The sequence below is a fragment of the Gossypium hirsutum genome, chromosome A08, assembly GCF_007990345.1.
Source record: "Gossypium hirsutum isolate 1008001.06 chromosome A08, Gossypium_hirsutum_v2.1, whole genome shotgun sequence".
Classification (NCBI taxonomy): Eukaryota; Viridiplantae; Streptophyta; class Magnoliopsida; order Malvales; family Malvaceae; genus Gossypium; species Gossypium hirsutum.
Window position 1 is genome coordinate 108,376,379 of NC_053431.1, and position 15,400 is coordinate 108,391,778.

General features: G+C 33.8%; 1 protein-coding gene and 1 pseudogene across 1 annotated transcript; one reads left to right on the plus strand and one right to left on the minus strand.

Annotated features, from left to right (window-relative positions):
• Positions 1-1,957: 1,957 nt before the first annotated feature.
• On the minus strand, positions 1,958-3,029 carry LOC107930086 (UDP-glycosyltransferase 73C6-like; annotated as a pseudogene).
• A 1,790-nt stretch (positions 3,030-4,819) lies between these two features.
• On the plus strand, positions 4,820-7,475 carry LOC107930101 (putative RING-type E3 ubiquitin transferase C3H69). The gene is made up of 3 exons (XM_016861668.2): positions 4,820-4,989; positions 5,493-5,580; positions 5,670-7,475. Exons 1-3 carry the CDS (start codon positions 4,979-4,981, stop codon positions 6,468-6,470), a joined length of 900 nt encoding a protein of 299 aa, XP_016717157.1. The 5' UTR covers positions 4,820-4,978; the 3' UTR covers positions 6,471-7,475.
• The last annotated feature ends 7,925 nt before the right edge of the window (positions 7,476-15,400 follow it).

Consider the following 15,400-nt stretch of genomic DNA (forward strand, 5'->3'; position numbering starts at 1 on the left):
TCATGTTTTACATACATAGCGAAATTGTGACAAGCAAATATTAGCTCATTGATTCTCTAAGTTCAAGTTGATGATAAGTGGCACTGTAAGAACGTTTAAATTGCTAGAAAGATAACTTACTTCAGTAGATAATCTAAACAAGTTCGTAATCCCATAAAAAATCAAAGTGTGCATTTAATTCAAATACATAGAAGGATTATTATGTTGTCTACAATTCCAATTAGGGAGATGGCTAGTCTTGGCTATCGGAGCAGTTGACTCCACGGGTAGATACATAAATGTACTAATTGGAAGAATGTTACATTAGACTGGACCCAAATTAAATTAATTTTGAATCTGTTTTGTGAATTAATTCACTTGTGACATTCATTGTGTGACTTGCCTAAATCCCGAGTTAGTCACTGACCATACAAATGTAACTCATGTGGTTTGATATAAATGGAGGCTTATGCTCTAAAGATGATCGAGCCAATAGTTGGTATGTTGGGTATATGACTTGTGTATATCATGACTTTACTAGCAACAATGAAATTCATAACTCAATTAAAGAGTTAACGATATCCTCTCATTGACATTGTATAGATTGATAAATATTGAACATGGTCAGGGGTTGTTTGTTCTCGAACGAGCACTTTATCACAGTCATTAGTTGATAGTGATCATATTAATCATTAAGAAGACATTATGGTGACAATGAGATAAAATATGATTATATTAAGTGAACGGACTTAACTCAAAGGAATCAAGATATCATATGAGGGTAACATACACATGACGAGATTATTGGACAAAACAGTTGGATGAATTGCTTTCGTAAAGAGTATACAATAAGGAGTTTTCAATCATGGTACTTCTTGTGGACTGACTCCATGATTAAATAAATAGTGAATTATCGAAATGATACTTCTAGATATAATTACAATTAACTCGAGCCTAATTATATATGTCCAATTGGTTCCTTCACTAGCTCAACAAAAGCTTGATCAAACTGCATTTGAATCAGAAGAAAATTCTATGATTTTGAAAATAACTTAATTGAGTCAATTTATTCGATGTGGAATTAAATTAGGTGGTCGTTGTTCAATTAGAGAATTGATTAAAGAAATTTTTTAAAAAATAATTTGGAAAATCTTAGTGATTTTTGGGAAAATTAATTTTGATCAAGTAAAATTTAATTTAATCAATTTAATTAAAATAAATATGATATTTTTAGAAATTAATTTTCAAGTCAAACAATTGACCCAATGGGTAATTGAACTTGAAAATTGGACCCGAGAACCAAAACCCGAGATTGAAACTCAAAAACTGGTTGAACGGGACCTATGCATGAAGCTAGACCGGCGATCCAATTGGTGGTTGGACCGGACTGCTTGGACCGTCATTGGCCTGAACCGAACCAACAATAGCCGAATCGACCAAGACCATTCGAGCAAAACAACAACGGTTCAGAGTGCCGGGGGAGTTGCACTGTTAATGGCACCACCAAGCACAGTAGCTACGGTGGTGGTGATCTACCGATCGATGGATGGTTGGCAACAGTGGTTTGTAGGTGGTAAAGTAGTGGAAAAATTAGACTCCTAGTGGGACTCTACCGGGTAACTTGATTTCAAATTAAATTTTTCAAAGATAATATTATTTTAATAAATTTAATATTTAATTTAATTTAATTTTTATCTAGATAGTATTTTATTAATTTAATATTAATATGAAATATTAAATTTAATTTAATATTTATCTAGATAATATTTTATTAATTTAATATTTATGTGATTAATATTTAACTAGATAATATTTTATTAATTTAATTTAATATTTATCTATAATTTTACACTTTGACTACAAGAGAATAATTGTATACATTGTATTATGCATATTGAAAGAACTTATATTATCACTCGTGGTCATGTGAGACAGAAGTAAAATCCAAACACATTTTTGAAAATTGTTGGATGATATCTTGGACTAACAAAGTTATATTAATGTAAGAAGAGCCCCCACTTCAACAGTTTTTACAGAGTTCTGGGCACTTTACAGTGCCGATGCTCCCAAGGCAAGCATAGATTACAGAGTTGGGTTGTTGAGAATCAAGGCACTTCAAACATTGCTGCTCACTGATTGAAGCCTTGTTGCCTCTTTCAGCCTTGTCTAACTCATCTTTGTGGCTAAGAGAAACTGGACCAATGCACCAGGCTTTCTTTATCTTCCTATACTCTGACATAAGTTGACTCCAGCTCCTCGGAAGTATTTATGACGACCCCGTATGATGCTCGGTCAGCTTCGATCATTGGTCCAACAATGTCCTTCCTGGGTTCATCATGGATAACCGGTAACTGGGCTTTAGTAAATTCGATCTTTTCAGACAAGCCAGGTACCGTGAAGTATTCAGAATCAGAGGTTATGGTCTCAAGTATCTTGGAGGAACGTACATTATGCAAACAAAGAAGACAAAAGCAACAAAATCCATGGAATGATATCCTTGGAACCTGAAACTTGGTGGCAATTTTGTGAGTATAATAGAGACACATGTCAGAAATAATGCAATTAGGGCGTGGTGTTAGCTTCTCAAATAATTGCTGCACTGCTTCTTCCATCTTGTTTGCTGCAATGAAGAAATTGAAAAAGTCCTCCGTTGAATACAGCATGTCTAGACTCTAGATTCTCAACCCCATCTTGCAATCCTTCTTCTTTGCCAGGAAACTGGAGCTGCACTAAACGGATAGGGAGCCCTGACTCAATGGCACGGGCAATCGTATTCTGGACTCTGCCTGCGTTGTGAGGTGTTGTAACTATAGTAATAATCACGTTGTGCTAACAGTCGGCCAATATCTACCATGGGGATCAAGTGACCTTGAGCCATGAAAGGGAAAAACACAAAGTGAGGCTGAGGCTGATCGGATAAGGAACCCATAGAAATACGAGTAAATGAAACACGCAAGTTAATTATAGAAGGGTGCCGATAACTGTTATATATAGCGAAGTTTGAAGTTCATTTAAGAATGTTTTACTTGGCTGCTGATGCAAGAGCATACATAAGAGTATTGTTTTATTCGGTAAAAGGATGAGGTTGGCCAGAAAAACTAGAATTCTGTGAACTGTAGTGCTTCGTTATAAACCCTTTTTTTTGTCTCTTCTATCTCAGTACGTGTCTGACCAGTGGCCCTGAGTTTAGTCCTAGTCTTGGGACATAATTATGTGAACGACCGAAGAACAAACAAACAAAAAGTTTGAAACGATGGTCAGCAAGATATCTTTGCTTGTGGAACTGGGTTCAGGCCTGGAAGCTTTCTATCAACATTAAAACAAGTCACTATATTTGGAAAATTGTCTTCCATCACCAATAAGTTTCACCTATGTTTATTAGGATATAACTCAATCAATACAATACACAATAGATTTAAAATTAGACAAAACCCATATAAAGTATATACATATGAAAAAAAAGAGACCTGCATCATAAATACAAATGACGAGACTTAAACTCAAACTTCAAAATAGTGTGAACAACTTATCAATAATGTGTAGCATTTATTTGCATTTTTTTTCCTTGTTAATTTAAAGAGCAAGCAAAAAGGTGAACCAAATATCCCTTATTGTTAATATAATAATATTTTATTTTATTTTTATGACTTCAAAAATAAATTTTTTATATAATATTTAAACTACTCATAATTTCAAATTCTTAAAGATGAGGATATTACGTGCTTAAAAATGTTTGAGTCCACAACCTTCAAATTATTACACCAACCGTATCAATCAAGAAAATATTTATTAATAAAAATTTAAATGTTAAATAAAATACTTTAATAATATAAAGCTAAGAGCTGCCACAATAAAATAAATGCATTGACATTCAATATTTAAGTATTTTCATTCAATTAGTGGCTAAAAAATTACAAAGTACGAATCGATTTGTATTCGTGTTATCTTAAATTTTATATATTTTATTGTTTTTTTTATTATTTAATAAGTTTTTAGGTTTAGAAGTTTTTGTCTGTTCTTATAGCACGGTTTTTAGTCTTGCTTATGCATGTAATATTAACTCAATTTTTTTTCGATTTTTATTCGTCTCTTTGGACCATTCGGGGTTAATTTTCTTATCATGTTAAGTGCTTGCAATCACTCTAGACATGTCGTGCTTGAGTTATGACAAAACCAATTGACAACGTGTTGATGGAGTTTGTCATTCCCTATCTACGACGAGTATTTGTTATTTTCTTTCTCTCTAAATTATATGGTTATATCCATGGAATGAATTAATAGATTTAGCTTTTAAATAATAATAATGATAATAAAGCAAGAAGAAAAATTGGTTTTAAATATCTGACTGCATCCACTAATTGAACTATGAACTTGATTAGTTGGAGGTTTTAATAGTATAAGTTAAATTAAAAAGAAAAGTAGAGAATTGACAAAAAATAATAAAAATAAAAAATCGAGATTTAAATAAATCAATTAAAAACATATAAATGATAATGCTTTTATTTTTTGACAAATAATTCAGTCTTTTTTTATTATTATCTTTTGATTTACTTTCATCCTTGTTTTCTTTAAATATATATTTCATTATATTTGGTATTTTTTTTACTATTAATAATTTAAAATTTTAAAATAGTTTCAACAATGTTAAACTAATTAAACTGAAAACCAAAATGATTTGCAGAATTATGAGAAGAGAAGGGGCCATTTCCATAATTAGACAACTTTTGCCCCCTTTCCTTTGCGTTTGACTCCGGTCTTGTACGGAAAACCAAGTCACCGCCAAATCAAATCCTATGTTTATGTGAATGTGTAACGTTGATGACATGTATGTTAGTTACAATATCCAGACTCTGAAAGAACCCACCTTCAATTTCGCTGATCCCCTCTTCCTTTTCTTTTCTTCAGCCATCTTTCAATCCAACACCTCCCTTCTTTTTTCTCTTTTTATAATTTTAATTTCTTGGCTTCTTTCATTCTCTGAATCAATCGCCCATTCTCCATGCCTAAGAGGTGATTTTCATCTTTCAATTAATCCCCTCCCCCCTTTTTTCCCTCTTCAAGAGTTCATAATTTTGTTTCATTTCATGTAATTTCATTCTATTTATCTGATGATTATGATGCTTTAAATTGTTTATTATCCCTTGATCATTCTCTTCCTATCCCTTTGAGGCTTCAATTTATTTTGTCCTTGGTTTCAACTCTTATGTCTAGCTGCAATCTTATCTCTCTGTCGTTAAGTATGGATTCTTTAATAACCATCCTGCTTATTAATGTTAAATTTTGCCGATATTTCCTAATTTTTTTATGAAATATTGGAAAATGTTTGTTTATTTTTTCAGCTTTTTCTGTATGAATGAATTCCCGGTTCCATTATTTTATGAATGAATTTTAGTTACTTATTTCGCTGTCTCACCAAAACTTCAATCCTGGTTCCATTATTTTGTGGATGATGTCAGGATCAATCTGGATGTAGACTGCATGTTTTGTAACTTTTAATTTTCTTATCATTTCAGAGTTCTTTGCAAGTTCTTTGCTCATGGAGCGTGCCTAAAAGGGGAGCATTGTGAGTTTTCCCATCAATGGAAGCACCCACCTAACAATGTAGGAAGTTTCCCTTCCCTTCGCCTTTTTGCATTTACCTGTTGATGATGCTTTTTGGTTACCTTATTCTTGTTTCTTGTGCATTCCAGATTTGCACGTTCTACCAGAAAGGAAACTGCTTTTATGGTAGTCGGTGCAGATATGAACATGTTAAGGCTTCTCAATCAGATCCATCTGCTTCGTCTTCATCAACAGCACCTCAACAATCTACATTATCAGATACTATGCCTTTAACTCCTTCAAAGACTGCATCTGTTGGGTCGGTTGTACCTCCAGCTGCTTCTAATAAGGTTCCTGGTTCCAGTAGAGCTTGCCTTGCTCCCTTCAAAAAACCATGCGATTTGGAATCTGGGCCTCAAGGTCCATCAGACAATGGTGAATCTATGGAGCCTAGGAGCACTAATCCGGTTGAACGTTCTATCTGCTCATTTGCTGTAGCTGGAAATTGTCCCCGTGGAGAAAAATGTCCTCATATTCACGGAGACTTGTGTCCCACCTGTGAGAAACATTGTTTGCATCCTTTTAGACCTGAAGAAAGGGAGGAACATATAAAAATGTGTAAGAAAAAGAAAAAATACCTTGATGCATTGAAGCATAGTCAAGAAATAGAGTGTAGTGTGTGCTTGGATCATGTTCTCTCGAAGCCCACAGCAGCTGAACGTAAGTTTGGGTTGCTTTCAGAATGTGATCATCCATTTTGCATATCTTGCATTAGAAATTGGCGTAGCAGTTCTCCTTCCTCTGGAATGGATGTCAATACTGCCTTGAGGGCTTGCCCAATCTGCCGCAAGCTATCATACTTTGTCATTCCAAGTGTCATTTGGTATTGGACTCCAGAAGAAAAGCAGCGAAAAGAAGATATATTCGGCATGCAATTTTATCTTAGATAGTAGTGTTTGAGAAGAACCCCAGGATTCCTAGGTTCTAACAAGGTTAGGGTTGAGGTTGAAATAGTTAGGAGAAAGCGCGCTCTGCAGTGCAATACGAACCAAAGATTGGAATAAATGGAGGGAGAATAACTTTAATGAAAAAAATAACACAAATGAAATAAAATAATTAGAACTAACCATACGATATGGTACAATACAAACCAATTTAATAAATTCGTTGTGTGGATTGTAAATAAGTGTACATTTGGGAAGTAAAATAAATAATACAATTTGGTGTCAATAAATGTGGAACAAGAACATTATGGGTGGAAAATTTTATTACAATACAAATTAAAATTTAACAAATTAGAGATGAGGTATTTGAGAAAAATTACAAATAACATAATCATTGAAGTCCCAAATGTGTGCCATAACCTGGTGGGCGTTAGGTACACCTAAGGTTCTATCGAGTAAGTTAGGGTGGCAACTCCTCATCTTCTTCATCTTCATCTTTATCTCAACCTTGATATTGATCTCCATCTTCATCTCATTCCTTTATGGTTGAGTGCTTTTGGGTCTTAGGCGCCCATTGTACATCCCCCATTGTATAAATAGGCGATTGTGAATATGACCTACCTCAGTAGAACAACGATGCTGGGGGTGTTTGCGACACTATCGACGGATAATTGTATGGTGTCGCACAACCTGACTGTGGATAAAATGTGAGAATTGTTGGCAATACTGGATATGTTGGTGTTGCTAGTGGCATCAGCATGTAATAGGGTAAGGTGGGAGGTGATGGTGTAAAAAATACACTTGGATAAGGTGTTGATTTAGTGAATGATGGTGCAAGTTGTGGTGCTAGTGTAAAAAAAACTTAGTTTAGCACCAAAAAAATATGAACCATACTGATTGGAGGTTGCACACCCATCAGGTCCTTGTGTAGAGCTGGAGCAGATGTTGATCCCCTTACGACATGTTCTCTTGACCTAGGATTACTAAGCGGTCGTCTTGGCCTCCTACAACGATGTTGCCTTGTAACGCCCGATTTTAGCTAAATCAGAACAGTGGTTTCGGAACTACTAATCCAATGTCAAAAAATTATTTTAATATTATTTTCAGTATTTATAGCTTGTTATTTGATATGTGTGAAAATTTTGTAAGCTAATTTTATCGTTTAAATGGTCAATTTGAGAAAAAGAACTAAATCGCGTAAAATGCAAAAGTGTTGTTCTATTTGTTAAAGGTATTAAATTACTATGACTTATTAAATTAAAGGTCCTTATATTGTAATTATACCATTATAATAATGGGTGGACAATTATAGGCAATGTTTAAGTGATTTTTGTTTATTAATTAAAAGGGTAATATAGTAAATTAGTTAATAATTATGATAAAATATGTTAACAAAAGAAAAAGATTTCATTTTTCTCTTTTCATCATTGAATTTCAAAGGAAAAAATAGGGTTTGAAGCTTTTAAATAAGGTACGATTTTAGCTAAGTTTTTGATGATTTCTATGTTTTTGTAATCATTGCAGCTCAATCTAGCTAGCCCGTACCTTTAATTTCGAAACTGTTAAAGATTTTGAGAGTTTCCATTGATGATTTTATGTGTTCTTTGGTGTTTGAGAATGAAATATGAAGGCTTGATGATAGTTTTACATGTTTTGTTAAGTGATTTTTGGTAAAAATGCAAATTAGGGGCTAAATTGTGAAATGTGAAAAATGTGCAGTTAAAATGTGAAATAAATGAAAGTTTTGGGTTGCTAGGGACCTATGAATAATTGGCCTAGCTTGGGTTCATTGAAATTATGTGAATTTTGTGTATTTGTGAAATAGGGACTAAATTGATTAAATGTGAAAGTTTAGGGGCTAATGTGCAAATATGCCTAAATGTATGTTGGACTAAATTGAATGAATGGTTGATTAAATAAGTTAATTTTTAATATATTTAGATTAAGAAAAGAGGAATCCGGAATTAGATCGGGGGAAAAGCAAGGTTATTGAGTAGTTGATTCGATTTGTCAATTCCGAATACGAGGTAAGTTCGTATATGGTAATTTCCTTATAAAAGTATGTTAAAAGCTTTGATATTGCATAAACTGTGATTATGAGAATATGTATAATGTTCGAATTGTGAAAATGACTCTACGAATGTATTCAAAGATATGAGCGGAAAGTGTGAAATCCCGGTTGAACTTTAGGAATAGATTTGGATACTAGTGTCATGTTATTAGATGATAAGTTGAGTTGGCTTCGGGCCATGATATTAGCACTTCAGGTGCGAGTTATACCGATTTGGCTTCGGGCTATGCATATCAGATGATTTGGCTTCGGACTATGATAATTGTTCTTCGGATAAGTTACCTTGATTTGGCTACGGGCCATGGTATAGATACTTATCGTATGAGACTATTAAGTATCCAATTTCTATTCTGAATGGTTCAACGGGTAAACGAATGATGTGGTTGAGAAAGAGGTTATTACGAGGTGATACAGGTATGTACAGAACCTATTTGAGTATTAAATAGAGAAAGTTCAATGAGAAGGTATTTAATCATGTTTTAAGACATGAGAAAGGTTTGAATGTGAAATTGGTTGATTTACATTTATTCGATGAATTAAGTTATTTACATACGAGCTTACTAAGCTATGAAGCTTACTTCGTATTATATTTCTATGTTTATAGTGAATCAAGGCTAGCTCGGATCCGAAAGTCGTTGGGAACATCATCGCACTATCGGACATCTATTTGGTACTTTTGGGTTGTGTATATACGGTATATGGCATGTATAGGCTAGATGTGGTATTTTGGTTGTGATTATAGCCATAAGAGTTGGCTTGTAAATGATGTTAATATTGATGTATGTTTGGCTAATAGAAATGACTTACTTCGGCATGTTTGGTATGAATATGGTTAATTGTTTTGTGGAGTATAAATGCTTGAAAAATGCTTTGATGAAGTATGATTTTAAAAGTTGAGTTGATAAGTATTTGATTAGGTAAATGGCATTGAATTGAGTACTGAAATTGGTTGAAATGGATATTGTATGAATTGTGCATTTGGTTGATGTTTTTGGGCTGCCTAATTGTATGATGAAATAGTACCATTTTGGTTGTTTAGGTGAGCATGAATTGGGGTGTCAAATTGGCCTTGCAAATGGCCTATTTTTGTCCACACGGGCGTATTTCTTAGTCGTGTGTGACACACGGTCATGTTACATGGCCGTGTGTCCCCTGGTGTTGATATTAAAATAAAGTCAGTATGCCCCACACGGTTTCACACACGGGTGTGTGATTTTGGCCGTGTGGTACAAGTCAGTATACCCCCTAATTGGCACACATCCTAGACACGGGCGTGTGACATGGCCGTGTTGCATAAGTTTGTAACGCCCCCTTTACCCTAGACCATCATCGGAGTCGAGCACGAGACATTACTCAACTTATTTGAGCACTTAAACAAATTCAAACAATTTATATCACACTTTCTAGACAAGCTGTCCAACTGCATTACAGACGCAAAAAAAATCATATCTTGAGTTACAAAACTCAAAATCCAAATCCGTAAATTTTCTCCGAATCTAGGCTCATATATATACTTACTAATTTTTTTTCTAGAATTTTTGGTTGGGCCAATTAGTACAGTTTATTAGTTGAAGTCTCCCCTGTTTCAGGGTTCGGTTGGTCTGACCCCTGTGTACTACGAACCAAATTTCTCCATGTAAAGAATTCAAATAACCAAGAAGTTTGTTTCTATTAAAAATAGACTCAATAAGGAATCTATACATATATAGTATGACTCCTAATTAATTTTTTAAAATTTTTAATGATTTTTAAAAATCAGAATAGGGGAGTTCAAAATCACTCTGACCTTGTCTCACAAAAATTCAAATATCTCCTGATATGAAAGCCTTTTTCTTACACCGTTTCTTCTATGTGAAACTAGATTCAATAAGATTTAATTTCATATTTTATTCAACCTCTAATTAGATTTTCATGATTTATGGTAAATTTTCAAACTCAAACTACTGCTACTAACCAAAAACTGTTTTAGTACAAAATGTTGTTAACTAGTTTATAACATCTTTACTTCATTTCATTTAAACTCTATACATGCCATATAAATCTTCAAACATAAAACAAAAGCTACCGAAATTGATCTGGATAGTGTGCTTTGTTGTGTTGATCCGATCTACCCATTTCACTTCAAGTCAATCTACATAAAAATATTAAACACACACAAGTAAGCTTATTGAAGCTTAGTAAGTTTATAGGTTTAAAAGTAATGCTTACCAAACATAATATTTCCAAACAATACCAAAACATTTACTAAAGTTTCCTGCGATTCACAACCATTGTTATAATAATTCACATAGTTGAGCTCAACAGTAACAACTACTCAATCTCTTTCATTTGGATCACTTCTCTTTTATTTCTTATAATCAAATTAGGAAACGGCTTACGAAATTGAGTACGTCGTTGCTCAATGCCATGATTCACAACTCAGTATGGTTTTCCTCATTGAAATACCATACCTACATTTTTCAACTCGGTATGAGAAATGCCATACCTACATTTCTTAACTCGGTATGGATTTGATAATACCATACCTACATTTCACAGCTCAGTATGGATAATACCATACCTACATTTCACAACTCAGTATGGATGCTACCATACCTACATTTTACACTTTTCCATGGAACAACCATGGTCTTATCCGTCAATTCATCACACGTCACGATACGAACGTATTCAATCCTGCGTTTTTCCTAATTTGCATTTCCACATTTATTCTTTCATTAACAAAATCTACACAATCCCACAACAAATTCGTATATAATAACACATTATATACTTCAATCATTCACAAATAAACATCTAAATTCAACCATATGAACTTACCCGGCTAATTTGTAGAAGATATTGAAATTTAGGGACTATTCCGCAACTTTTTCTTTTCCTCGTTCTTCTTTGGATTCTTGATCTATAATATAAAATATTTCTACTCATTAGCATTTATTTGATTTCTATTTCACTTCAAAATTTATGCTGTTCAAATTTCGAAATTTCACTTTTACCCCAAAAATTACAGTTTTCACAATTTAGTCCCTGCTCAATTCACCCATCAATTGAACTAAATTTTCTCAATTAACACTTTATTTTATCATTATAATCTATTTCAAAACCTTTTCTATTCTGAATTTCAACAGCAACCTTCAATTCATAACTTTTTCACAATTAGGTCCTAAATATCATTTTCTATCAAAATCACTTAATAAAACCACCTTAATATGAAATTAGAACTTAAATTTCATAATAATTCATCATAAATTTCCCTTATCCATGCAGGGTAACTTCCAATTTCACCCATAAAACAAAAAACTAATGAATTCTATAAGTGGACCTAATTGTAAAGGTCATAAAAACATAAAAATTATCAAGAAAAAGAAAGAATTAAACTCACATGATGTAAAAATATGAAAAACCAGATTTCTCCAGACCTTCTATGGCGTTTTGGCTGAGAAAATATGAAGAAATGTCTAGATTTTTCAATTACATCATTATTTAACTATTAACTTTTATGCTATTTCCAATTTTACCCCTTGTTCACATTGTTTTCTTGCTTATTTCATACCCAAACCGTCCAGCCATTAACCTTTGGGTCTAATTGCTCTTTAAATCCATATTTTTAAATACTTAAGCTATTTCCTCAAAATTTAACAAATTTTGCGCTATTTTCAATTTAGTCCTTTTTAATTAATTAGCCATCCAAACGTTAAAATTTTCTAACGAAACTTTAATACTAACTCAATGACACTCCATAAATATTTATAAAAATATTTATAGCTCGATTTTCAATTTTGAGGTCTCGATACCGCATTTTTGACTCGTTTGACCTAACAAATTCTTTTAATTCACTAATTTCACCATTTCACAAATTCTTCTAAATTCTTACTTGACTCATAAATATTAAATTACTATCTTGTTCAATCTTATTTGTCGAATTTAGTGATCCGAAATCACCATTTTCGACACCACTAAAAGTTAGGCCGTTACAACTCTCCCCCCTTTAAAAATTTCGTCCTCGAAATTTGTTACCTGAAAATAGATTTGGATACTGTGATCTGATTGACTCCTCTGTTTCCCAGGTTGCCTCCTCCATACCATGTCGATGCCATAATACTTTAACCAATGGTACTCTTTTGTTCCGCAATTCTTTAACTTCACGAGCCAAAATCTTCACTGGTTCTTCTGAATAAGTCATATCTGGTTGAAGCTCAATTTCAGTATGGGGAATTACGTGTGAAGGATCTAACCTATACCGCCTTAGCATAGACACATGAAACACATTGTGAATCTTCTCAAGTTCCGGAGGTAAACCCAAACAATAAGCCACAGGACCAACCCTTTCCACAATTTCATATGGCCCTATGAATCTCGGACTTAATTTTCCCTTTTTACCAAATCGTAACACCCTTTTCCATGGTGAAACTTTTAAAAATACTCGATCACCCACTGCATATTCTATGTCTCTTCGTTTTAAATCAACATATGACTTCTGACGATCTGAAGCAGCTTTTAGACTATCTCGAATAATCCAGACTTTCTCTTCGGTTTCTCGAATCAAATTAACCCCAACTATTTTTGATTCACTCAATTCAGACCAACACAATGGAGTCTTGCATTTTCTACCATAAAGAGCCTCAAATGATGCCATTTTTATACTAGCCTGATAGCTATTGTTGTAAGCAAACTCAGCCAACGGTAAATACCTTTCCCAACTGTCACCAAACTCGAGTATACAACATCTTAACATATCTTCTAAAATTTGAATCACTCGTTCTGACTGTCCATCAGTTTGAGGATGAAATGCTGTACTAAAATTCAATCTGGTGCCTAAATCTTCTTGCAATTTATTCCAAAATCTTGAAGTAAACCTCGGATCCTGGTCTGAAATGATAGATATTGGAACTCCATGTAGTCTTACAATCTCTGACACATACAATTCTGCTAACTTCTTAAGTGAAAAATCTATTCTGACTGGAATAAAATGTGCTGACTTTGTCAATCTATCAACAATCACCCATATCGAATCTTTCTTTCTTGGAGTCACAGGCAATCCTGACACAAAATCCATTGAAATATGCTCCCACTTCCATTCAGGAATCATAATGGGTTGTAATAAACCCGTTGGCACTTGATGCTCTGCTTTAACTTGCTGGCAAATCAAACATTTTGCAATAAATTCTGAAATTTCTCTTTTCATACCAGGCCACCAATATGTCTTTTTCACATCACCATACATTTTTGTACTACCCGGATGAATAGAATACATACTATTATGTGCTTCAGAAAGAATATCATTCTCTAAATCAGAATTATTTGGAACACAAATCCTATTATGATAGCGCAATATACCTTCATCATCAATACTAAACTCTAAATCTAAATTATCCCAAACCATTTGCCGTTTCAGCACCAATTTTGGATCTTCATTCTGCAGCTTCTGGATTTGTTGAAGAAACATTAGTTTTACCTTCAATTCTACTAATACAACACCTTCTTCATTAAGAGCCAAATAAGCATTCATTGCCCGCAGTGCAAACAAAGATGACTTTCGACTCAGTGCATCAGCAACTGCATTAGCTTTCCCTGGATGATAGTCAATAACCAAATCATAGTCTTTCAACAACTCTAACCACCGTCTCTGTCTTAAGTTCAGTTCCTTCTAAGTCTTTAAGTATTTCAAACTTTTGTGATCTGTATACATATAACACTTCTCACCATATAAATAGTGTCTCCAAATTTTTAAAGCAAAAACAATTGCAGCTAACTCAAGATCATGTGTAGGGTAATTCTTTTCATGTGGTTTTAATTGCCGTGAAGCATAAGCCACCACCTTTCCCGATTGCATTAACACACAACCCAAACCACTTAAAGATGCATCACTGTACACAACATACGGTATACCTGATTCTGGTTGAGTCAAGACTGGAGCTTCTGTTAACATTTTCTTTAACTGATCAAAGCTCTGCTGACTTTCATCAGACCATACAAAACTCAACATTCTTCTGTAGTAAACGAGTCATAGGTGAAGCAATCATGGAAAAATTCTTTACAAAACGGCGATAGTATTCTGCTAATCCCAGAAAACTTTGCACTTCAGTTATATTCTTCGGTGTTTTCCAATTCACCACTGCCGAAACTTTACTTGGATCCACACAAATTCCTTCAGCTGATATAATATGACCCAGAAATCCAACCTCATGAAGCCAAAACTCATATTTACTAAATTTCGCATATAACTATTTTTCTCTCAAAGTTTGTAGTACAATTCTCAAGTGCTATGCATGTTCGGATTCTGTCTTTGAATAGACCAATATGTCATCAATAAATACCACCACAAATCTATCCAAATAAGACTAAAAAATTTGATTCATTAAATCCATAAATACAGCAGGGGCATTCGTTAAACCAAAAGGCATTACCAAAAATTCGTAGTGACCATACCGAGTTCGAAAAGCAGTCTTTGGCACATCACACTCTTTAACCTTCAGCTGATAATACCCAGATCTAAGGTCTATTTTTGAGAACACTGCAGCACCTTTCAGTTGATCAAACAAATCATCGATACGAGGTAATGGATATTTATTTTTAATTGTTACCTTGTTCAACTGCCTGTAATCAATACAAAATCACAACGAACCATCTTTCTTTTTCACAAATAAGACAGGTGCGCCCCAAGGTGATGTACTCGGTCTGATGAACCCTTTATCCAATAAATCTTGCAACTGTGTCTTCAACTCTTTTAACTCAGCTGGTGCCATTCTATACGGTGTTATTGATATCGGAGCTGTACCCGAAATTACATCAATTGTGAATTCAACCTCACGATCTGGGGGTAAACCAGGTAATTCCTTAGGAAACACATCAGTAAACTCATTAA